Below are 26046 nucleotides of genomic sequence, written 5' to 3'. Positions count from 1 at the left end.
TCACCAGGTTGGTTGGAGCAGGGCTTTCCTCGGCTGTGTCGTGCTGCTCTTGGCAGCTACCTCTCCTTTAGGAAGCAAGTCTTTTACAAGCTTCAAAGATACTGTCGGGTAGGATTACTCTCTCCTGTTCTGCCTGTGCCCTTTGGATACGTTCAGGCACTAACTAGTCATAACTAGATTCTATTTAAACTGTTTCCTTTCACATGGTATGATTGTTGGCAGCCAGACATGCTCAACCCTCAGGCCAAAGATGAGATTTTATGACAGTACCATTTCCTCTGCCAGCCAATGAATTATTTGTTCTGAAGATTGGGAAGCCCATCTCATCCTGGACTCCTGCTTTTGTAAGAAATATTTAGCAAGTTGTTTTCAGATCAGAGTTGCCCGTGAAATCTGGCATAAAAAGGAAGCAGGTTCTGGAGTTTCTCCTGAAGTTCAACTTTGAGGGTGCGGGGGACATTTTGGTAAGGCTTATGAGGTTTCTCAAGAGGATTCAGCAGCTCCTTAGGGTGCAATCCTATGCAGATAGGCAGTTGCCTCTGAATTCGGAGGTGACCGCCTATCCAATGCAGGGCAGGAGAAGCACAGAAGGGATCGTTCCCTCTGTGCTCCTCCTGCCCTGCATTTTCAGCTAGACAGCCGCTTTCAGCTGTCTAGCCGTGGAAGGGCAGAGCAGGGGAGGAGGCTGCCATAGATGTGTCGAACAGGCATTTCCACCCTCCCTGCCCCAGAACGCCCCTTGGAATGCCCTGTTTGGGCCGCTCCGCGCTCCTCTTGTGAGCGTGGAGCATGGGGCTTCTCTGCGCTGTCTGTGCGGCAGTGCGGAAGGAGGGAGGCCAGTTCTCCAGGAACCGACCTCGGAGCACGGGCTCCAAGGTTGGTTCCTGGAAAGCAAGATATCCTATGGCCATCTAGCCGTTGACTAGCAGCCACAGGATTGCTCCCTTAGATTGTCATCAGATAGGAATTTCTAGGGGAAACAGGAATGGGAAGCCATTCCTGTTGCTCACTGCTCACTACATTGCTCACTGCAGACAGAAGTTGCCAGATTCAATCACCGCATCTCCCATTAAAAGGATCAGGGCAGGCTGAGAGATGCTACCAGTCAGAGCAGGCAATCCTGTGCTAGATGGACATCTGCTATAAGGCAGCTTCTTATATCCCTACATAGAGTTTCAATAAGACTAGTAAAATTTCTTGGGGAGGGGGTGGCACTTGTTTAATTAAGGTTGCAATCCCAAACACACTTACAAGGAAGTAAGATCCATTAAACACTGTGTGACTTACTTCCAAGTCAACCCCCATAGGATTGCACTCTAAGCTAACCTTTCCCTGCAGCCTGTATCTCTCTGGAAATCCTGTTTCCACTTGGCTGTCACATCACATTTAGAATTATGAAGATTTTGGATTGCTCTTCTCCTATAAGAGGGAATGGCCCTGTTAAGATAATTGTTAAGGGATATATTCGATATAAAATCTGAGATGCAACATGGGAGCACACAGATTAAGCTCAATGTAAAGATGGATGACTTCTGTTGTGAATGCTGTTCAAGTGGAACAGGTTGTCTGAAGGAGTCAATGAGCAATGGACACTGCTGCCATAAGACTTAGCAAATTATATTTTAGAACTTGTCAAATGTCTGGTGACTGCAGAGTCTGTTTTGTATGGATCACTCCATCAACAACCCAATTTCCAGGATCCCCAACACATAAATTTATGCCAAAGGCCAATTCCAACAATCTTTCTTCAGAGTAGGTTGCTTTAATATATATATTTAAATTGACACCATGCAGTGGGATAGACAATAATACATATCTGGTGCAGGAGTTCTAGAGCTGGTGGAAGCTCAATTTGAGCTCATGATGTAATGACCTTCGTTATATATATTTTTTACCTTTGTTGCATATGCATCCAGTTTCTCAAATTGCTTCAGGTCAAAAGGCATGGATTTCAAGCAAGACTTGTCCCATGGGTAAACTGGAAACAAACATGCAATCAGGAATAATTAGGGTGGCCAAATGCATCAGACCAAAGGTTAGGATGGTCAGATGCAAAAGAGGACAGGGCTTCTACAACTTTAATAGTTGTATAGAAGAGGGAATTTCAGCAGGTATAGCTTGCATTTCTGCTTCTATTCAACTATTAAAGGTACAGGAGTCTTGTCCTCTTTTGCATCTCCCCGCCCCCCCACACACATACAACTCAGGGGTGAGCAGAAGGCAGATTTGCATCTACTGGTACATCTCTGTCTGATTTGCAGTAGACCAGCCAGGATGCCTCATTCCCAATTGTTTAACAATAGCAGCCACTAAATGACTCCTCCCTGCCCTCAATTATACTGCTGAAATGAATAAAGCTTGGAATAACCAGGAGTGGATTTTTATGTGGAAGGTTTGGGAACTCAGGTCGGGTCTGGTATTCAAAACAAATTCCTGAGCTCAGAATTCTTTAATTCTAAATGTATGCCTTTTGCACCAGGCTCCGTTTGGTGGATCTCAGGACTCTTGTAAAAAAACGAAGTAGATCCCACAAGCCTGAAGTCTGCCCACCCCTGCCCTAACATTTGGTCTGATCTACCAGGGCTCTTCTTATGTTCATATATTCCTATAGATCTGCAGAGACTCAAATCTGGAGATCACTATTATATTCGCTGCTCATAGATGCCCAACTCATGCACACCATGGGTGCCATGTTGTCAGTCAGCTATAAATCAACTGATGCACATCTGAGCTCAATGATCTGTCTTGCAAGTGGTGTCTTCATGAAGCCAGGAACAATTCCTGGAGTTGTCTAACTGTCATACCATTCCTAATTTTAAAGCCAGGTAGCACACAATTCCTTCTCCCACTCTCTTCTGTGTCTGAGTCTGAGCTTACAGGGAAAGGGCAGGCACAGCTGAAGAAAACCCAAGTGCCAGAAGCCCATGTATCAGAATTCCTCAGGTTTGGTTCAGAAAACTCATTTCCAGATTGTGATTAGTGAAGGAGCAACCATAGACAAGGGGTGGGGGGCTGTCACCTAATGTGCTGGGTAGCCATCTGTCTGTCTCAAACTAGCACTCAAACACATGGCATCTATCTCTTTAAAAGGCTTGTTTGTTTATCTGGCCTTTCGCTGAAGAGAGCTATTACAGTGACCTAAAGAGAACTAAAGCAGATTTACGCACTTAAAAGGTTCCTGCTCCATATAGCTTAGAAAATTACTTTTTGCCATTTGGGAGCCAGGCAGTTTCTTCAAATTGGTGATCAGTTTTAGTCTTTTGTCAGGCTATAACTGAAAAGGCTCCCTACAGCTGCAGAATTCACAATAACTTACAGTCATATACTGTTACCATTAGCGGCTTGAATCGTGTACCAGGCTGCAGGTAGGCTGCATTCACTTGAGCATGGTCATCATATTTAAACATGTCTGACACTGGCAAGTCCTGACAGTCCTGATTTCAAATGCTTAATTGGAGATCTGTCTTAAAAGTGGCATACTCTGCTGAAACTCTTGCCCACTTACAAAGGAATCTTCCTCTTGAAGACAGGTGCCGGATTATATCTGATTATCAGACAGATTATCATAATGAACATCTCCCTACCAGCTAATTAAGGAGTGGACAGCGGTAGATCACATTTCCACCACGGTTGTTGTATTTGATACCCTTAGTCACTTATAAATGGCTGTACCCGTGACCAGGAAAAGTGACGGTCAAGGACAGGGAAAAGGGCATGATGGTGTAATCTGGCTTTGCAAATAAACCAACAAAAGCTACTAGTCTGCAAAATATTTTACTAGCCTGCTAATAAGCTGGTAGGCTGTGTTTCCATGCTGGTTGCAGAGGAGGAGAAGCCCCTACTTCATGGCTAGCATGGAAATGCAGGCTATTAGCCTCTTAGGCAAGTAGCACAAATTGCCTTCTCTCAAGTGGACTGGTGGAAGAGGGATGGAGCGATCTACCTCCTCTGCCCTCTTCCAGTCTACTGCACTTCCATGCTGGTTGTGGAGGAAGAGGCATTCTTTCTTCTGGAGCTAGGCTGGAAAGCAAACAGACTGGCAGAGGAGGCATGGAGCAATCTATCTCCTCCACTAGCCCGCTCACTCGCCTGCATGGAATTCCTGGTCACCCATGGCTGCCAGGCAGGTAGTTAAATACAAGACTGATATAACTGAAGAGCAAGATTTCCCCATCAGCCAAAATGGAACGCATGCTGCTGACATGCCATGGCAATGATAGCATTTTCAAAATACAAATTTGCCCCCCTGGAATTCATAATTCTCCTGAATACCAAAATAAAAGAATAAAATCATACAATACTCCTTGCTTTGTGAGGCATTAGACAAGGCACTGCCCTGATACAGATGTCCTGGTAGGCAGCAGTTGGCTGCATGGAGGCCACTGCTCATGAAGGCTTCCCCACTAAACAGACAGTAAATGCTGTTGCCTAAGGTCACTGATCATCTACCCTTCAGGAGTGGGGAGGTGCAAGGGGAATTCAGGATTCTGTTCCTCCGACCCCCTCCAAACAGGTGTTCAGAGCTGCCGACTCTACAAAACTGTTTAGCAGGGCACACATGGAAAGGAGCACACAACTCATGGGCAAATTTATCTGCCAAGAACTCAGTTTGTTCTGTGTGCACAACCCAATAGGGTAGGGTGATCAGTGGGAAGACATCTATTTCCACACACATATTGTCCTTGCATTCATTTTTCACACTTGGAAATGGAGACTATATAAGTATATATCAGGGTAAAATTAAAATCTCAAGGAGACCAGGCCTCCTAACTCAATGAAGACTAGTTGGTAATTCTTGGAGCACTTATTTGCAGCTAAACTGATATTTATTCAGACACTTCAATAAACAGGAAGATTCTTGCCTGCAGAGTCATATTTTGTTTCCTGAACTATCGAAGTAGATGGATTAATTACAGGAAAAAACATCTCTAGTATGTGTGTGTGTGTGTGTGTGTGTATATATATATATATATATATATATATATATTTGGAAGAGTGAGAATACTCAACATATTTATGTTGCTGAAGAAGCAGCATAAATGGTCAAAATATGTCCAGCAAATTGTAATTCAAATATTCAATATTGTCAGCTCTGCTCTGTGCAGCCAGCATGCTTGTAAGCAATATGCCCAGTGCTGATACACAGCAGGAGTGCTGAATTGCTTTTGGTCTGAGGGCTGGATTCCATTTCATAGAAGCTTTGGGGGGCTGCATTGCAGGGCTGAAGGCAAAAGGGGTGGAGGCCAAAGTACCAGAATATTTTAGCTTTAGGAACTTGCTCCCAGTAACTAATCCTTAGGAGAGGCATTTCCGCCTTTTAGAATGAGGAAAAATGGCACACTAGCTAGGAAACCACCAACTGATCAGGCGTGTGGTCAGGAGAAGGGTGTGTGGCCATCAGGGGAATCCCAGAAGGCAAAATTTGGGACCCCAAGAGGGCTGGATTTAGCTTCCAGGCCTGAGGTTCTGCACCCCTGATATATAGGGTTGTATCCAATGCTGTTCTTTCATTCGCAGAAGGTTCTTTGGTTCAGCAGAGGTTTTCATCAATGAAAAGGGAAGGCAGGGGATTTCTGCGCATTCCCCATTTCTCCTGTAGCCTCCTATGCCACCTCCCTTGCTGTTTTGGAAAGTTCCCCAGCTTTCTGGAGCAGATTTGGGAGGCGGAATTTGTGAAAATCAAAACCACCTCCCTTCCCCTTTTGTTCATGGAAGCTTCCACTGGATCAAAGAGGCATCTGTGAATGGAAGGGGCTATGTTGGATACAGCCCATGGTTTCTTGGGTTATGATCATCTTTGACTATGACTGAACAGGATCCCCACAATTCCAGAATTCACAAGAACTAATGCACCATTCATCACCATCACCATCGTCATCATAATCATTTTAAACGCGTATATGTCACCACCTGTAGGTAAAAACTCCCAGCACAGCTAGCTGTTATGACATAATATACTTAAATGTAAGTTTGTCATATTCTGCCATGTGATACATAAGTGCTTTTTTTCTTTCCTTTTCTTAACAGGATGCTTCTGGTTCTGAATACTGTGTTCCCTCTGTGAAGACTGCACTGTAGGACTGGGACAGATGGTATAGCACAGCTTTGTAGTTACCGTGCTGGTCTTTCAAGCCAGGTGGACGGGGTCTGCGTTTTCCATTCTCTTGAAAACCTACGAAATTGTGGGGGAAAAGTGAGATAGGTGGACAGACAGAGAGAAAATGAATGGCTCTGTAACTGTTTGCTTAGCTTTGCCCAGCATGAAGATTGGACAATCACATTAATGCATGATCTGGCCCATTTTGCATCAGTCTTCGATGGTCTTCTTGACAGGTCTTTGATGGAATGATTTGCTGTTGACTATAGCTGTAATCAATCTCTATATTCCTGAAATGGGAGGCCAGCCGTGTTGTCAGACATGACCATGAGGTGAGCGGTGTACATTCATTCCTGTCCTGTAAAAGGGCACTACTTTTTCCCCACCCCATACTATCCTTTTGTTCACACCATACATTTGGTGAATTAGGGCTCTCTCTGTAGCCCTGGCACAAGCTCTCTTGCTGCCTAAGGCAGAAGAGAACATGTTCTGCCACCACAACATCATGCCCCCCCCCACCTTTGCTGCCACCTCTGTTTGCCTTGGTGTGTGAAGAGCCACGCAGCTAGAAAAAATGGTTGCGGGACCCCCCGTGGGATCCTTAACAGCTGCTTCTTCTGGCTGTGCGGCTCTCCATGCAACAAGGCAAACAGAGGGCAGGCTGTTGCTCTAGAGAGCCCCCCCAGCTACTCTCTCACTGCGGCAAATGCCAGGGCGGGAGAGTGGCTTGCATGGCTCTCCAGAGCACCTACGAAAGGCAGTTGGGGAGCAGTGGTGGTGGCGGGCCCTCCCGGGGGTGGGGGCAGGGAGAGAGAGAGGCGCAATTTGCTGCTCCTTCTGCTTTGCTGCCTGATGCGGGTGCCTCACCCTGTTTCATAGGAAGGCCAGCCCTGTCTTTCTGTGCACCGCAAAGCACATGGCCAGGTGTGAGGGGGTGGCAAAGCCCCAATAATCTGTTTTGGCAGTGTGTATTTAGGGCTGGGCCTTGGGGACAGAGTTCAAGGCCCTGCAGCCCAGGATGGCGGGGGGGCAGGGAATGACGACCCAGAGAGTGGCAACTGATAGGGCATCAAGGTAGCAGAAGCAAACTCCATTTTATTATTGTAGTTGTAGTGGTGCTGTCATTTAAGTGAGCTTAAAATGCAAATCTGCATTTGCTCAGCATATTTTTTTTTTAAATCAGGGTTGGCAAACATTGTAACATAAAAGGACTGTAGAAGCAGCTGTAAAGCATGGAATGGTGGTTGGGCGGCGGGGAGAAGAGAAATGTTAGTTGTGTGCTTCACAACTCTAGTAACAGAGTAATAGAGTGGCAGGGTGACCGGCCAGATGGGCAATTAAGAAATTTAATAAATAAAAATAAATAAATAATAGCATGTAAACCACTTAGAGATTTTGTTATATCAAGTGGTATACAAGTAGTATAAATAAACAGCCTGTCTAAAAGTGACCCCCATGAGACGATTAAGTCCAGGGTCTAAAACTCCCTAGCTGCACGCTTGTGTTTTGGGCCTGGGAACACTGAGTGGAGGCACACTTTGTCTCCAATGGATGATCCATGCTGAGACTGTCTGTTTAGTGGAGGCATCTTGGCAGTGGAGCTTGCGTTCAGCCTGTTGCTGTACACCACAAACTTTGGATCTGGCAATAGCCCAGAAACAGCCCCTTTCCTGCCTGTTCTGCAATGCCACTTATGTTAGTGTTATTAACAACTTCTACGGCACTTTCAAGTGTTCAGAGTGCTTCATATGCTTTATCTAGTTGTAATCCTTACAACAACCCTGTAAGGTAAGACAGTATTATTATCCTCCATATTGCAGATGGGGGGACTGAGGCTGGGAGAAAACAACTTCTCTGACGCCACCAGGTGAATTTGTGGCAAAGGTGAGATTTGAACTGGGAACTTCCTGATTCATAGCTCAGTGTGCAATCCTATGCATGTTTAGGGAGCAATCCTATGCATATTTAAGGAGCAATCCTATGACTTCTAGTCAGCAGCTAGACGGCCATAGGATACGTTGGTTTCCGGGAAGTGACCTTCTTCCCCTCCGCACTCAGAAGAGGAGTGCGGAGCGGTAAAAACGGGGCGTTCCGGGGCGGGGAAGGCGGAAATGCTGATATGACACATCCAACGTGTTGTCCGGCAACTGCTTCTCCCACTCTTGCCTTCCTGCGGCTGGACAGCTGAAATCAGCTGTCTAGCCGCAAATGTGGGGCGGCTGAAGCACGGAGGGGATGATCCCCTCCGCGCTTCTCTTGCCCCGCACTGGATAAGTGGTCGCCTCTGAGTTTGGAGGTGGTCGCCTACCCCGGTAGGATTGCACCCTTAGACAGAAAGAAGACCCACAGCTACTGGGAGTTGTAAGCCTTTCCTGCGTAAACTTGCATAGGATTGCATCCTTAACCACTACGCTACACCAGCTCTCTACTACAATTTGATATAATTTAATCTAATACAATTTACCTTTTAAAAAATTCTTGCTTTTATAAAAGCTACATACCTTTCCCAAAGGAGAGTTTCTTGAATAACTGTGGGGTGGAATTTCTAGCATGTACTTCCACTGTCACATGGGTTCCTATAACAAAGAACAATTTTGAAGATGGTCGATCCTGGGAAAAATAATTCAATATATAAGCATATATTGGGCTGTATATAAGCTTACTGGGTTGTATCTGCAAGGGCACAGACACTTCAACCTCTCTACTGCAGCCTCCCGTGTGCCCCAAAGGGATCAGTGAACTGGGGAAGACCTGGGAGGTGGGGAAGAGAGCTGCAGTGGGAGGCGGGGCTTGCCGGAAATTGGGCGGCAGCAGCAGCTTGTGTGAGCAACTTCCTGTTCAAGCGAGCTGCCTCTGTCCAATTGTTGGTGATTTCCTCCTTCCACTGCAGCTTTCTATGCCCCATTCAAGGACTTCAAGAGACAAAGGAGGTTACAGTGGGCCTAGTCTGACCATATGTCATACTGTATAGAGGATAGTCCTCTATTTGCAGACCGGTCAGAGGACAGTGCTCTATTTGAAGGGTTGTCCACTCCAAGCCCAGTTTAAAGATAAAGAACCATAAAAAGGAAGAGGAAGGGCCTTGAAGTTATACCTGGATAGCAGGCCGAGCAGGTACACAGGTCACCTGGTCACAGTGTTCCCCACTATGGTGAGATTTAGTGTATTTCTTTAAATTTAATAATGATTTCTAAATATGTAGAGATATAGATATAGATATAGATATCGATATAGATATATATTAATAACCAAAGACTGATGTAAATCTGCCCTCTTTTTTGGTGATGAGTAAGCAGCCATCCTATTCCATACACACACACACACACACGGAGAACACAATTTCTCCAAGTCACAATTTTATTTCTTAATATTCACTTTTTGTTAAACAGACCAAAACCTCAGACCATCTCTTTCTTCCCCCATCCTCATTGTTTATTCTCCTGCCCATCACTTTAGTATTAAAAGAGACAGAATTACCTTTTATGAGCCGATTTCCCATATAAATATGCTACCTTTATGCATGCTTTCAGGATAAGCTATTCAAAGATTTAGGATGTGCCTCTATCTTAAGCCAATGCACATTTCTCAAACTATCTCAGAAAGGGGCCACGAGAGACTCAGTGCCTTCCGCAAGTCAAGACATGTTATTATGACAGCTGTCCCCACGCCCCTACCCCTTTGTGCTTGATATCACCTCATCAAACAGGGAAATTTGCCTGGGAGCTGCTGGGCACTTGCAAATGTACTTCACAATTTTCTGTAGTCTTTTGGCAGGCAATGAAGTCAAGTAATTGCTCTGTCAGTCCTTCATTTTTCCTCCTTCCATTTAAAGAAGCAAATGCTGTTCTTTTTGTTTTCATTTAGGAATTCTTTCTAATCTTTCTCTGCAAGGCATGGTTTACAATCATGCCTATAATACTACTACTTTGAGAAAAAGGTTTGCAGCAAAATGCCACGGGATCGCTGAAGTTTTGCAGGCCCATCAACAAACAGGAAACAGAATAAAAGCCAGCCACCAAATTTTGTCTTCATGACTTGAAAATCATGTCAGGAAGCTGCCTAATACCAAGTCAGCCCATTGGTCCATCTAGCACAGTATTATCCACAGCAGCCTTTCTCAAAATTGCACCACCCACATGTGTTCGATTACAACTCCCATCACCCTCAACCAACACTGCCATTGGCCAGGTTGGTTGGGGATGATGGGAGCTGCAGTCCCAACACATCTGAAGGATGCCTTGTTTGGGAAGGTTGGTCTTTTGTGACTGGCAGGAGCTCTCCAGACTTTAGACATGAGTCTTTCTCAGGCCGACCTGGAGATTCCAGGGATGGAACTTGGGACCTTTTGCATGCAGTGCAAGTCTTGTACCACTGAGCTATGGCCCTTCTGTCTCCATCATGCTCTGCTTCCCAGGGACATCTGGTAAACCTCTTATGGATACAGAGTGTTGGACTAGCTGGCTCTTTGTTCTGGTCCAACTAAACAATTCTCATGTTCCCATGAATATTGTGAAGGGAAGATTCATGGTGGACATCTGGAATGGGAGAATTCATTTAATGGAAGGTAGATTCCAGATGTGTTTACCTTGGGTGCTCTAACAATCTGCCTCTATTTGAAAGTCATTATATCTTTATAAATGTCATCCCTGGATAGAATATGCATTTGTTTTCATTAAGGATCTCAGGTATCAGTATAAATTAGTGGTCATCACTTTGCAGACCAGTATGTTGTACGTCACCTCTAAATATTAAGAGCCAGTTTACACGTAATTATTGCTTGGTGTGATAAAGTAAATGCAACAGTACTGTGGTTAGGGAAGCGTTAATATTTATAGGAGAGGGCAATCTGCCTCCCCAGAGGCACCGTGGGAAGGAGAACCCCTGTTGTTGTTACTGTTAAAATGGATGACTATAGTTAGAGGCTCTAAGCCTCAGTTGTGTTTTGAACGTAAATGGTTTACATTAATTCATAAAAAGCTGTGCCTGTCCTTGGTGGATGTCAGTCTCTCACACTGCTGAATTACTATTACGTTTGGAAGCCACTCAGAACAGCCTCTGTGTGGCAACCGCACCATATGACAACCATGACTGGTTCCATTGCAGATGTGGAAATTAATAACCATGAACGTTGCTGAAATATGTCCCAGGTTATCTTCATTTTATAGTCTGAACATTTTCATTAATGAATGAAATTCTTTAATTCTGAATCCTTAAATGTTTGTTATATTAACAGGTCATATGAGAAAAAAAATGCAGCTTATAATGCTTCTGAGATTGCATTACATAGCTCTCTATCCCATCTTTGGGACTATCTAGATTAGCAGCTAAGATTTTCCCTTCTGCCTTCCCACGTAATGCAGTGTGTGTGTGTATATATATATATATATATATATATATATATTACAACCAGAGATGACATGGTGACTTTCCAAAATACCTTGCTGTTTTCAACTTATTAAATCATCTCCAAGTGCATTACAGTTCTTATAATATTCTGTGGTAAGGCTTTTTTCAGAAAAAGTTGCAACACCAGCATAGGAAGCTATCAAATAATTCATCCCTTTACCACATACCTTGGGCTGAGCAGGATGTAATGACTTGCTTCATCTGAGTTGCACAGCCTGGTGATAGAAAGGAAGCATTGCAGTGAGAAGGGGGCTATGAAACTGTGGTGACTGGATCTGTCCTTGCAAATGTAGGTTAAATATTAGAAGAAACAAATCTCCTCAACTCCCAGCAGGGCTAGTTCTTGCATGTATATATGTATGTATTTTGTTTCTATACTGCCCAATAGCCGAAGCTCTCTGGGTCAAACAGAGGCTGAAGGTCAGTCAAACAGAGGCGATGAAACCCAGGCCTACAACTAGGGCTGTATGAAACCCCGCTTACCTGGCTCCACTGGGTTCCGCAGGTGGGGGGAGGCGATCTGTTCCTCCCCCTGGAATCCTTGACAGCGGGGAGGCGATCCCTTCCTCCCCCCCGGAATCCTGCCCTGCTGGCTCCGCTCCGCAGCCAGGCCAACCTACAGCGGGGCCTCCAGCCGCTGCCGGGCTGGTGCGGACGCAAATGGCGTCCTGTGTAGGGGACACCATTTGCGTCCCTACGCCGGCCTGTGATAGGCTACGAAAATATTTACGTAGCCTATCACAGCTTCCGCAGGGATGCAAATGGCGTCCCTGCGTTAGCTGTGATAGGCTACGTAAGTATTTACGTAGCCTATCACGGCTATATGGAAGAAGCAAAGGCGGTCGCAGACGCGGCTGCCATTCGCAATGCAGTGCAGATGGCAGCAGGTAGATGCTCCGTTCCGGGCCCATTTCACGGGGTGGAGGGGTGGGGTGGGGCTTCGTTCCGCCATGGATTTCGGGGGGCCGAATGCACTGGCATTCGGCCTCACCAAGATCCGTGCCGGAATTCTCCGCCATGCCTACCTACAACAAGAAGAAGAGAAGAGTGGTGGTAGTGGGAGACTCCTTGCTGTGTGGGATCGAGACCCAAGTATGTCGCGAAGACCCGTGGACTCGCCAGGTATGTTGTCTCCCAGGAGGATGGATTAGAGACGTGACTGAAGGGTTGCCTGCATTCATAAAGCCCACTGACAGGTATCCCTTTCTTCTCATCCATGTGGGAACAAATGATACCGCCAAGCGGAGCTACAAAGAAATCATGTCAGACTTTGAAGATTTGGGAAGGAAACTCAAGAACTTTGGGGCCCAGAGAGTTTTCTCATCCATCCTTCCAGTAGTCAGAAGAGGGACAGAAAGGGAATGAAAAATACTCCGGGTGAATGACTGGCTACGAAGGTGGTGCCGACGTGAGAGATTTGGATTCTGGGACCACAGGCTGTACTTCCTGGAAGATGGGCTGTGTGCAAGGGACGGGTTGCACTTCACAAAGGCTGGGAAGAATGTGTTTGGCCACAGCATGAAGAACTTCATCAGGAGGGCTTTAAACTGAATCCTATGGGGAAGGGAGATGTAAAGTTGGGGGTAACAATGGACGTAGGCTCATGCACTGCAACGGAGAGAACAGCTCTAATAGCGCCCAATAATAGTCTTCAGACACATATAGGAAGAAAGCCAGACTATGAAGCACATGGTCTTCGATGTCTATATACTAATGCCCAGAGTATGGGAAACAAACAGAATGAACTTGAACTCTTAATACAAGAGGGAAATTATGACTTGATAGGTGTAACTGAGACTTGGTGGGATGACTCTCATGACTGGAATACAGCAATTGAAGGATATAACTTGTTCAAAAGAACAGGAGGAACAGAAAGGGAGGTGGGGTTGCACTGTATGTGAAAAATACATATCTCTGCACAGAAATACAGGAGGAGGAGCTTGGTAGCCCCATCGAGAGCATCTGGATCAAAATAAATGGAGCAAAGAATAAAAGGAACCTGGTGGTCGGAGTCTACTACCGGCCACCCAATCAAGGAGAAGACAAGGATGAAACTTTTGAAAAGCAAATAGCCAATGTTTTAAGGAAGCATGATGTAGTAGTAATGGGGGACTTCAATTTCCCTGGTATTTGTTGGGAGACAAATTCTGCAAAACATGGCCCCTCCAGGAAATTCCTGACTTGAGTGGCGGGTAACTTCCTCCTACAGAAAGTAGAGGAAGGAACTAGAGGATCGGCTATCCTTGACTTGATCCTAACCAACAGAGATGACTTAGTGGATAAAGTAGCAGTTACAGGAACTCTGGGGGAAAGCGACCATGTTGTACTTGAGTACTTGGTTCTAAGGGAAGCAAAAGCTGAGTGTAGTCAAATGCGTACCCTGGATTTTCAGAAAGCTGATTTTAATAAACTCAGAACAATGATCAGTAAGGTCCCATGGCAAGCGACGCTAACGAGAAAAGGAGTCCAAGATGGGTGGGAGCTTTTAAAAAGGGAAATTCTCAGGGCACAATTACAAACAATTCCAACAAGAAGAAAAGGTGGAAGACAACAGAAGAAGCCAATGTGGCTTCACAAAAAGCTTAGGGATGACCTGAAAACAAAAAAGGACACATATAGGAAGTGGAAAGAAGGCCAAGCTACAAAGGAAGAGTACAGGCAGGTAGTACAGAATTGCAGGGATGGCGTCAGGAAGGCTAAAGCTGAGAACGAGCTGAGGGATGCTAAAAACAACAAAAAGGCTTTCTTCAGCTACATGCATAGTAAAAGACAGAGGAAAGACATGGTGGTTCAGCTATTAAATAAGGATGGCAAAACGATAACAGATGACAAAGAAAAGGCAGAGGTGCTCAGTTCCTACTTTGGCTTAGTCTTCTCCCAAAAGAGGGTCTATGACCCCCCTGGCATTCCCTGCACCTCCTCCTCCAAGTCATTAATAGAAATGTTGACGAGCACTGGGCCCAGGACTGAGCCCTGCGGTACCCCACTTGTTACCTCTCCCCAGTTTGAGAAGGTCCCATTGAAAAGCACTCTTTGAGTCCGATTCTGTAGCCAACTGTGGGTCCACCTGATAGTTGTTTCATCTAGCCCACTTTGAGCTAGTTTGCTCATCAGGATATCATGGGGCACTTTGTCGAAAGCTTTGCTGAAGTCGAGGTATATGATGTCTACAGCATTCCCACGGTCTACAAGGGAGGTGACTTGATCAAAAAATGAGATCAGATTTGTCTGGCAGGACTTGTTTTTGAGAAATCCATGTTGGCTTCGAGTAATCATGGCATTGTTTTCAAGGTGCTTACAAATGGATTGCTTTATCATCTGCTCCAGAATTTTCCCTGGGATTGATGTCAGACTGACTGGTCTGTAGTTCCCAGGTTCCTCCTTTTTACCCTTTTTGAAGATAGGGACAACATTAGCCCTCTTCCAGTCATCTGGCACTTCCCCTGTCCTCCATGATTTCTCAAAGAGAATAGAATAGTTCTCTCAGTGTGATCAGAAATCCTGTGAAAAGTAGGGTCCATGAACATATGTGTAGTTGTATAAGGGCTTCTGCACACGGGGCTTTTATCCTAGTATTGAGATTGGTTACTTATTGGAAGTTTGCAGGTTCTTTACATGATATCATCAACTTCCAGTGCGTCTCCCGTGCTAAGTGACCTTTATCCCATTTTTTAAAAGATCAGAGATAATGAGCTATCAGACTATAACGTGTTGCGTTCCCTCGTGAAAAGAGGAAATCTTGCAATAAGAGGAGCTAGACCACATCACCATCTAGTGGCTGTGTAATGAAACATATAGAAAAACACAGATAAGGGGGGAAAGGGTGTGGGGGAAGGGAAGCGCATGTAAAGGGAACCCGTCATGATCCTGCATTTAAAATGGAAGCAGAAAGCCCCAGTAAATTTGTGGGATTTTAGCCTGGTGTAGAAATGCAGTAAAAGTAGACTCTGTTGTTCAGACTTCAGATGAATGCATGCAAGTTGGTCCAGGAGACAGCAGGCATAATCCCGATTCCCCTTCCATTCATTTGCAGAACACTTGTAAAGCAGGGGAGGGTAGAAGGTAGATCTCCAGATGTTCTGGGCTTCAATTCCCAGAAATCCCTGTCAGCATGGCCAATGGTCAAGAAACCTTGGGAGTTGAAGTCCAAAAGATCTGGAGAATTACTTTCTGCCCACCCCTGTTGTAAAAAGGGCCAGTTGCTCCAGCTGTTGTTTGTTTAGCCTTATATTTTAACATATACATTATTCTAGATCTGATTTTGATTTAAAATGGTTGTCAAACCTCACTTCCACTCCCCGAGCGCTCAAGATGAATTGGTCTACATAAATGAATACCTCAGGTTGTACTCATACTCTTTCAAAGATCTGTATATTGACAGTCACCAGAGAGAAGCTGCAGCATTTCAGAAATGCATTTGCCATTCTGGGTCCCACATATCTTATGGCTGGCATGGCTCAGACCCATGAATGATGAGATATCACTGCAATGTGTGTGATGGCCATGTGTTTGTTTTAATATGGCTCAATCTGCAATTACATCATAGCATTCAGAAATACTGTAGGACAACCGGCTGCTTCATTGTGTCAGACTTCACAAGTACAGTAATCCAGCCACAGTGCCTGAAATTGATTTGTTGACACCTCTGTGCTTGGTGCAGGAAGTTTTTTGGCGATTCATTATGCAAATGGAGATCAGCAGCTGATAATCTGAGAGGCGGTGGAAGCTGCTGTGTAAACTCAAGTCAGATTCAGTGGTAAAGCCAAACAGCTGTTTTCCCTTTCTGATCTGAAAATGTCACACCCGGACTCCTGGGTAATAGCAAGGTAATTGCTTCGCTAGGATCCCCACTCAGTCACTGCTTGCATAGAAGCAGGCAAAAGATACCTGTCGCCTGTACTGTGGTTTAAGATTAGCAGAATGGGAGCGTCTGTTACATGATAGGGTTGCGTGCGAGGCCTAATATTTGGTTTTTACATTCTGGTTGCTAATATCTGAAATTGGTTGTTTCTGTACTCAGGGCTTTGGGAGTCCTCTCCCTGAAACTGACACCCCTGCCCCCCCGGACAAAAATTGCTGGCTCTGCCAGTGCCCTGGGACCTGCTCCTGTCAGTCCTGAAGAATTCTGCCACTGCTTGCTCTCTGCTATGTTTTTTCTTTTTTTTTAATGTGCATGCATGATACCCAAAGGTGCTGCAGCCATCATGTTGCTGTGCATATCAGGGCCAGCAATACCATTAGGCAGGATGAGCACAGATTTTGCAGTGCCATTGAAGGTTAGCAGATTGTCAGTTATTTAGTTTATGATTATATTGTTACCACTCTCTGGGAGGAGAGGCAGCATTTGCACGAGAAAATGGTCAAACCTCACTTAACATAGTACAATTACATCTCTAACCCAGGAGTGTCGAATCTCATTCAGCCTAGTGGCCAAATTCAATTTTGGGGAAACTGTCAGGGGCTCCATTCCAACTGTGGGTAGGGCCAGAGGCAAAAGGCCAAAATACCAGCATATTTTAGCTTAAAGATCTTACTTTCAGTAACTAAGGGCTTTTCTACAGGAGGCTTTTAGCCCACCACTTTACCGAGGCTTCTACTTCTAGATTATTTGTGGGATTAAGCTTGGCTTTTTCCAGGGGTTTTCTTTCTCTGCCTTTCTATGTGTTCCATTATGCAACCACTAGGTGGTGCTCTGGTATAGCAGAATTGTGCAAAAACAGGAGGGTTTCATGCCACCATTCACAGAAATACCAGACATTCCTCGTTAGAGCCCCCCTCCCCCCGTAATGCTTCCAAAGAATGGGAGAGGCCCGGGAGAAGGATGACGTCATGTAAAGCACCCACAAACTATTGTGAGGAATCGTGGGCGCACAATAAATGCTTCGTATAGAGAGGCCTTACGAGAGGCATTTCAACCTTTTAGAATGGGGGAGGAACTCCACAAAAGCCAGGAAACCACGAAATGATTGTCCCTTGGGCACAAGGGGGTATGGCCCTCTGGGGAACCCAGAAGGTCAAATTGGGAACCTTGGTGGGCTGGATTTGGCCCATACGCCTCAGTTTCAACACCCTGGCCCTTACCAATATTAGAATATAGTGTGACAAGGACTGCATTTCTCACATGAAAAGCCAAAGGCTGTGAGAAAGTGACATACCATGAAGGTCCTTTCCTTGGTATTGTTCTAGTTTGTTGTTTCCATTGCCATCCCCTTGAAAACCTAGAAAATAGTAAATAATAGCATGAGAGTCTAAGAGCCCATTCAAGTGTGCAGAAACAGCATGTGGTTCAGTCCATCCTGGCTTCTAACAACTTCAGAATGCAGGTGAGTGATTGCATACTTGAGTGCCATTATACAGTGCAATCCTGTACATGACTACTCCAAAGTAAATCCCACTGAGTTCAATGATGTTTATACCTAAGTGGGTATAGGATTGTAGCTGTAAATCCCCACCTGCTGCATAGTGCCCATGGAAAGCTAGCATATCAGTGAGAAAGATTTTAGCTTAGCTTTCTTGCTGGTAACTGTACTAAAATTTCATCCCCATACCAGGGTCAGCCCAAGACATTTTGCTGCCCAGGGCAAAGGATAAGACCCCTCCCCAGCAGGTTACCTTAGGGGTCGCAGAGTGGGCCATGTGGCAGACACAGCTCTGCCTCCGACACTTCACTACCCCCCAGCATCTGCCACTGGAGGCAGTTGCCTCACTCTGCGTAATGGTAGGACCGGCCCTGTCCCAGATGAAACTTTTGACATAGCTTTTCATGTTGGGCCACCTTCTGAGATATGGCTTATGCTGATTTTTTATTTACTGTTAAGAACTCTGAAATTTACTTTTAAGTGCAATTGCCAGGTAATTTGAACATCAGTCATGTCACACTGATGTAATGGATAACCCAGGTGATTTGGCCTTTGATTCCTACAGAAAACAGCAGCCAATGCTTAGAGTTTGTTTCCTTTGCTATTTTTGAAGATATTCTTGTTCCTTAAAACCTGTTCCTTCTTTTTGCTCCCACAATTAAAACTATAGTCATGCCCTTCAAGTCCAGCCCGACAACTGAAACTATATACTCTGAGGTAATATCGATTATGTTTTCAGAATAAAAACATGCAGACAAACTTGCAGACACATTTGGAATATATAAAAACAGCAAGCTTTTGAATATTTTGGAAAGCACAGAGGTGGTAGAAAGTGGAGAAAGATGAGGAAGAGTAGGAGATAGGAACAGCAGTTAAGGAAGACATGTTCACAACTAATGGAATCTCTTCTCAAAACTCTCTTGGCTTTTAGAAACTTCTGCAGATAATACATAATCATGAGGATGATGAAAATGCTTTTAACAAATGAACAAGCTTTACATTCTGCAATAGTTCCTGGTTTCCATATATTGCATGCAGCACGAACACTTACACTGCCATGGGATTTAGATATCAGAGACTGGTTTGGTGATAGTCCTCGGACTCACAAAGGGTGACACAGAACAGCATCTCTAGACTCAGTTCCCCATTTATAAAAAGGAAACTGCCTCACCGGGTGGTTGTTAAGAGGACTGAGATGAAAATGTGAAGTATTTTTTAGATAGAAAAACTATATAAATTATTAAAGGTAGTCACCTACTTACAGACATTTTTGCTGGTCAACTGTATGAGTTTAAAGGCACAATCCTATCTGGATAGTCGATAGTTGGCAGCCTCTGAAATTGAAGGCTGCCAACTATCCCATGCAGGGTGGCTGGAGCACGGAAGGGTCCTCTCCTCTGTGCTCTCACTGCCCTGCATTTTTGCCTAGGCATGACTTTGGGGAGGGGGAGGGAAGGGGCCTGGAGACCCAATAGGAAGCTGCATAAAGCAGGTTCCATAGTCTCCTCCCCTCCCCCAGGACCGCCCCCTTTCCCTTGTCTCCATGCTCTGTGTCTGAGCATGGAGACATAGCAGGCTCGGAAAGAACTGCAGCCGCTACGAGGGGGAGGCGAGCGCGATTCCCAGAAACTGAACAATCCTGTGACTCTCTAGACAGTGTCTAGTGGCCACAGTATAGCTCCCTCCGTTGCTGAAATCAATTAACTTATTTAATCTGCATACATTTGCACATGAGAAAAAAACAGTTATAAACAGCAAAGAAAAGTGTATTTTGTTTTTAAATGATGCACGCCTGTGTTACACCAGATATCATTTTAGAAGAAGCATTCCCTAATCTCTCTCACAAACAAGGGAATGCCCTAAAATGGCATTTGCCATTCACAATTTTCATAACTACATGCATTAAATGTAATTAAAATTGTTTTGAAGTCTGCCGACTGATTAAGCGAGGGCACCTTTCTTGTCAGCAAAATGTTTCTAATCAATTAAATGTTGCAGCTTTAATTAAAAGCAATATTTCATATTTTGGATTAATAAACTAACAAGCTAACCAAACTGCTTAGAAATCCAAGCCTGAAGAATGCTAGGCTACTGTAATGGATTCCCCACAGCCCAGGGAACTCAGTCTTGGACATGCAAAATCCATGTTTGCTACCTCTGTGCAGACATCCCAGAGTAAGCAGGCTCTGTACATATAATCTACTATTAGGACTTGCTCCTCAAGCATGCTTGCAAAAGCTCACTCTTCTCAATATGTGGATGCTTGAATGAAGTCAGAGATACATTTTCAACCTGGCTGTGTTTACTGTTTTTAAAAAAGATTGTGCCAAGGAAATTGAATAATTTGCCTTGTCTTGAATCATTTACTACATGCAAAGGACAATGCAGGCAATGAAGCACTGTTTTATATTCAGTGAAGTCCTGCTCAGCTCTTTGTTTTTTTTCCTCTTTTCCTCTTTTTTTAATGTACATTGTGGTGGCCTATGGCTTTAAGCAATAATCTATCTATCTATCTATCTATCTATCTATCTATCTATCTATGTCTGAACTCTGAGATTTCACTAAGAAATCTCTTTGCAGCTGTAAAGGTGTGATCCCAAGATCATGACACAGCCCAGCTTGTAGAACTGGTGATAAATGCTTGACTAAAGAGCCAACAGTGTTTGGAGAGTTTGGAGATCTCGGCCCATAACTGGCCATTTATTTCCATACAAGATGCTTTCTAAAAACTGTGTTTCTAAAATGCTAGGGCTGTTCTGTTCTGTGTTATCTATACAGCTGGTAATTTAAATCATATACACCTCCATCTGAAAGGAAAGAATGCGTGACTGTTTGGCCAGAAACAAGAACAAATATCTGCAGGGTAACTTCTGAAATATGTTAGCTCAAGGGAAAATTGCTTTCTGTATTTGGTTCCTGAACCCATTCCTGTCACTCTTCCTTGTTTGGCAACAAACACACAGCCCAGCTTGCTTTGATTGATTCATCCTGCTGCAGCTGACCAGGGCAGAACCCTGGGAGCAATGAGTGAACAGGCTGCTGAAGGGACATTGGAATGGTTTGATACTGCAAATGAAGCATTTCCATTTCAAATAATGGCCACTAACCAACACAGAACCGGCCTTTTAATATATTGCCCCCCTTTAATGCAATGTCCAAATCTGCCCCAGGCAGGAGATGGAGATCCAGTTTAATGAGCACTTAGGTGAGGGGGTCTGAGCCGTCCCTGCACTTTCTGCTTACCTCCCTACAGCCCCTCTCTCCAGACATTGCTGCAGTCAGGGAAGGATTTTGGGGAAGAAGTCCAGGACCCCACTCTGAGGAATGAGCTGGAAGGGCCCCAAACACAGCAGATCTGGCTTACCACATTTAGAAATATGAGAAGTAAAACACATTGCCATCTAAAGTCCCTTGCACGCACGCATGCACACACACGTGCACACACACACACACACACACAGAGCACAATCCTAGGCATGTTTAGACAGAAAAAAGTCCTACATGCAGCCAGCATGGTTGGGTGGGAAATGCTGGGAATTGTAGGGCTTTTTTTCTGTCTAAGCATGCATAGGATTGCACCTTGAGGTCATTATTTCCAGTGTCTAAAATTGCCCAGCTACACCACTGTCTTAGAGTGTAGGACTGGGAGCCGGGAGAACCGGGTTCTAGTCCCCACTCGGCCATGGAAACTCACTGGGTGACTTTGGGCCAGTCACAGACTCTCAGCCCAACCTACCTCACAGGGCTGTTGTTGTGAGGATAAAATGGAGGAGGATAATGTAAGCCGCCTTGGGTTCCTTGCAAGAGGAAAAAGGCGGGATAGAAATGCAATAAATAAATAAATGAATAAATAATCATACATTAAGTTGGGAGTTCCATGTTTGCGGGCTTCTCTACATGAAGCTGCTTCTGGATTCCTTGTAGGGTTACAATCGGCTTCTTTCCACATGTTTTTTTCCCTTTTTCTTTCTTTCTGGGCAAGTTCTATATGTTTCATTATAAAGCCATTAGGTGGTGCTGTGATATTGCTGCAATAAAGCGCCAATTCATCAATACACCATAGATTTACCACAGTTCATAGCAGGAGGAGGGAAAATGCTGGACTTTCGTCGTCATGAAAAAAGATGCAGTAAAGGTTGGAAAGAGTGGGAGGTGCCCTGGAGGATGATGATGTTGTGTATAGGACCCTTGAAGTTCTATGGGTGACCAGTCACAAGCACACAATGAATGCCTCGTGTACAAACAGCCTGGAGCTCTCGACTTCATTCTCTTTGTAAATACCGTTGCTGAGCCCCCAGAGTTTGATCGAGGCTAGATCTACACTAGTGGTTTTTAACGGTATTGAAGTGCACTGATACTGTCGGGGCACATTCTGCATTGCGTATACTGCTTTTTTAGCATTATTTCTCACTTTTTATTCCGTATCTAAAATACTGCAACAGATGTCATTGTGTGTACTATGAGGTATAAATGTGCAAGGGGGATATTGCATCATCATGATGGGATTGTATCGATATGACACGAAGTATAGATCTGGCCTGGGGCTGAGGAGTCAGAGGATCTAACCCTTTCCCCCTGCATCACAGCTCTGATCCAGATGCTTCTCCACCTCCAGAGATGCTATTAGACATTAATAAACATTAAGCTGGGATGACTTCTGGTATTAAGAGTCCAGCTGTGGGAAAAGTGACACCAGGGGGTAGAATATCCAGGGAAGTAAGTCATGGGAGGGGAAAGGGTTCTACACCTCTTACCTACATGCACCCTGTTTTCTACATGATTGAGACAGATCTGGGTTTACACACAGGGACCTGCCATTTTCAGATGTAGTTTAAGCTCCACTTGAGAGGTAACAGTGAAGTCCCTGGTAGTGTTTAGACTACAGCCACACTGGAATAAATGATGTCTCCCCTGCTCTTGTGCAGACCAATCCTATGCAAATTTACTCAAAAGTAAACCTCAGAGTTCAATGGGGCTTGCTCCAAAGTGTGCGTAGGATTACAGTGTGGCTGTCCTGAATGGAGCTTAGCTGCAGAAACTCTCCATAAACTCTTTATCTGGAATCCATACAGTGTAATATCTTTATGAGGCCAACTCAAAAATAACAAAAAATGTGCAAGGTCTCCAGATCTCTTCATCAGGCTAGATCTTGAGAGCTTGCACCTTTTTTGTGGTCTTTGAATTGGCCTAATAAAGGCATTAGACTATATGGATTTTGATTTTTTCTTATGGCCAACACAGCTGTTTTTGCTTTTTATGTTCCTTATCTAGAGTAACCCCACAGAGACCAATGGGGCTATTTAAAAGTAAATAGTTTTAAGAATTGCAGTTTAAATTACTGTTGGATCACAATGCTAGTGTTTGCCAGTTCTTTTACCCAGCAATTAAAAATGTTTTGTCTGCTCTTAGGTCCCATGAGCCCCTCCCTCTCCATCAGTTCCCCAAAGGTTACTTGAGGTGAATGACGGGGTGGGAGGCAGCAAACTGCAAATAACAGTAGCAACTCCCTTATCATTATCCCATATGTGAGCATAAGCCTCTATAAATATTGCTCCTGATTAGTCAGATTTGTACTTGCCTGATTTAATTTGGATATCCCTGGTGTTAAAGTGACTAAGAGTGTAGTCTTATATAGTACATTTCAGCATAAACAGTGGGTTGTGTACATTATCTTGGAAATCCTTACTACCACCCCAAAAGGTAGGCTAATATTATCCCCTTGTTACAGGTGAGGGGCTGATTATTATATTTATTATTATAAATATAATAATATTTATGTATTATTTAAATACATAAATGGTGTATTTATGCCCACGTAGTAAGCCACCTAGTAGAAATACTAGTATTAATTCACTATTAGTAGTGCAGTATGCAAAATTACAGGTTCTCCTCAGGTGTAATTTTGGGATGAAAATGGGGGGGGAGATTTAACACACACACACCGGATCACAGTTGTCCCAATCCAAATTGGGGCCATGCTTACACTGGAGTAAAGAACCCTATCATACACAGCTTCACTCTGTGTGATTAGAAGAACTTTTAGTCTGGCCCTCCGTCACTTGCTTTAAATCCTTCAATAGCTCAGCTGATAGAGCAGAGGACTGCAGAATACTCAGCAACCCAGCTGACACGTAACATCCAACCACGTGCTAATTAAACCACGGTTGATTGGGGTTGCGTGGGAGCAAGCCCACTGTCTCCCACCCATTCGCCGCCTTCACTTTTATCTGGTTTAGAAAACAACCCAGGCACACAGCATTCTTGGGTTGTTTGGCATGATGTGGGAACCCAGAACTCTGGGTTGTTGAGGGGGAAACAACCCAAGAGTTTTAACCCAACAAGAAATCATGGCTTCAAAGTCTGATGCAGAGTGGAAGCAGCAGGTGGGCAGGAGGCAGTGCACTCACTCAGTTGTCCAAAGCCTTGACAACCCATGGGTTAAACAAACCATGGGTTGTTGTTACATGCAAAGTAGGTCAGTGAGTCATCCTTAAGTTGGTGATTCAATTCTGCCTCAATTTTGAGAGCCTGTATGGTATTAGAATGTTGGACTAGGACTGGGCTGACTCCAGTTCAAATCCCTGCTCAACCATGAAGCTTGCTGGGTGGACCAGTTGCTTCCTTTCAGCCTAACCTAACTCACAGGGTTGTTGTGAAGGTAAAAGTGTGTGTGTGTGTGTGTGTGTGTGAGAGAGAGAGAGAGAGAGAGAGCGCGAGAGAGAGAGAGAGCGCCACATAAGCCGTGTGAGCTCATTGCGGGATGGTGTTAGGGCAGGATATAAATGCAATTAATACATTGCTGTTATGCACTAGCAAATGGAAATGCCTGTTCTGCCACTTCCAAGATCAAGTATCTTAACCTCTATTATTGTTGTTGTTATTTGTTGTTGTTGTCGTTCCCTGAGGTCACCTGTTTCACTGTTTTCTGTATAGTGAAAGAAGGGTACTTAAGTCTCCATTACAATTGTGTCCTCTGCAAAATATGATTCAGGCTTTTTGTTCGACTGTAGCTATAAATGGCTCATTCTGATGTTCCTTTTATTAATCGCACACATGCAGGCTAACACACACATGTGGACGCACACACACAGACCCGCAAGCATTTGTTCCCTTTGTTTATGATGGCAACAGACTGGGGATTGAATTACAGCATCACTGTCCCTTTCAGCCTACTCCCACACTGGCTGTGTCTGCAGATGGACCTTTTCTGAATGAGACTTTGCAGGTTTCTCACACTGCAAAACCTCACGTTGAGATAGGACAGTGTGCACATATTACCCACGTAACCACCATACACTTCCTTGTGCTTATTCTTTATGTTCTGCTGCAAGGGTTTGCCCTCAACTATGTGCCACACAGAGATGCCTCGTGCTGCTTTACATGCTGTTCAGTACACAAACAGCATTCACCTCGTCAACTTTTTTTCCTTGAAGGTTGGCCAGAGGAACTAAGCCAAAAGTTTGCAGAAGGAACTAAGAGAAAGGGATGTTCCAAGTTTGATTAAATTAAATTATTGTTTGTGGGGGTGTATGTGCAAAAATTGCTGCCTCCTTTCCCTTGTCACCCCCCCCCCCCCGCTATGTTTGCTACTGAATTTGCATGCACTGCCCATCCCGGCACACTACCCAGTCAATACAGATTTCTTTACCTTGACTTTGGTGTGAAGCATGGCTCTCTGTCTGTGTGTCTATCTGCAACCTCTGCACCATCTTCCTCTTCTCAGGCTGGACTATGAGAAGCATTTCTAGAGCTACTGCACTGGAGTCCTTTTGAAACTCCATAGTACCCATCAGAGCATTGCCTCTCCTCCTTTCCTCCCAGAGTGCTTATTGCTGTTACTGCTGCTGTTGCCGCTGCCAAGTGCTGTAGGTATTCCCCCACCCCCGTTTGAAAAGCAAGTGCTTCCCCTCACTCAAATTGCACACACACATACAGACCTGCACGCAAACACACACACACAGCTTTTGGCTGGCCCTGCCAAAGATGCTGTTTGTGGGTGCCCTGCAGAAATCTGCCCTAACGAGAAGGTTACAAGTCACCTCTGAAAGGAAATCCCAGCAGGGATCCGTTTCCTAAACTTGAGGAAGGAGACACATTTCACAAAGTGAGAGAGAAGGGTCTAGTTTCAGAACATGTTCTCTTTGGAACCCCCCTCCCTTTCTGGCTGCCCTTTCAGCATTAAGC

The 26046-nt window shown here is 44.6% G+C and overlaps 2 protein-coding genes across 3 annotated transcripts in view; one reads left to right on the top strand and one right to left on the bottom strand.

Moving 5' to 3' along the window:
* Positions 1–6429, top strand: part of CEP63 (centrosomal protein 63) — an 80203-nt gene extending 73774 nt beyond the window's left edge. Inside the window, exon 15 of one of the 2 annotated variants that reach the window (XM_084846943.1) lies at positions 6028–6429. In XM_084846943.1, coding sequence (XP_084703069.1) covers positions 6028–6078 — 51 coding nt within the window. In that variant the 3' untranslated portion in view covers positions 6079–6429. The remainder of the gene's footprint in view (positions 1–6027) is intronic. The other variant, XM_084846935.1, reaches the window with a different exon arrangement.
* Positions 1–25726, bottom strand: part of KY (kyphoscoliosis peptidase) — a 40549-nt gene extending 14823 nt beyond the window's left edge. The window contains exons 1-6 of the mRNA XM_084846944.1: positions 25511–25726; positions 17659–17721; positions 11671–11718; positions 8599–8673; positions 6116–6172; positions 1896–1978 (exon numbers count right to left, since the gene is read on the bottom strand). Coding sequence (XP_084703070.1) covers positions 1896–1978; positions 6116–6172; positions 8599–8673; positions 11671–11718; positions 17659–17721; positions 25511–25652 — 468 coding nt within the window. The 5' untranslated portion in view covers positions 25653–25726. The remainder of the gene's footprint in view (positions 1–1895; positions 1979–6115; positions 6173–8598; positions 8674–11670; positions 11719–17658; positions 17722–25510) is intronic.
* Positions 25727–26046: the final 320 nt, after the last annotated feature.

This window comes from Heloderma suspectum, chromosome 3, assembly GCF_057233095.1.
Source record: "Heloderma suspectum isolate Gila_16-S chromosome 3, 16-S_ref, whole genome shotgun sequence".
Taxonomy (NCBI): Eukaryota; Metazoa; Chordata; class Lepidosauria; order Squamata; family Helodermatidae; genus Heloderma; species Heloderma suspectum.
Note: the sequence above shows the minus strand (reverse complement) of the source record. Positions and strands in the feature narration are given on the sequence as shown.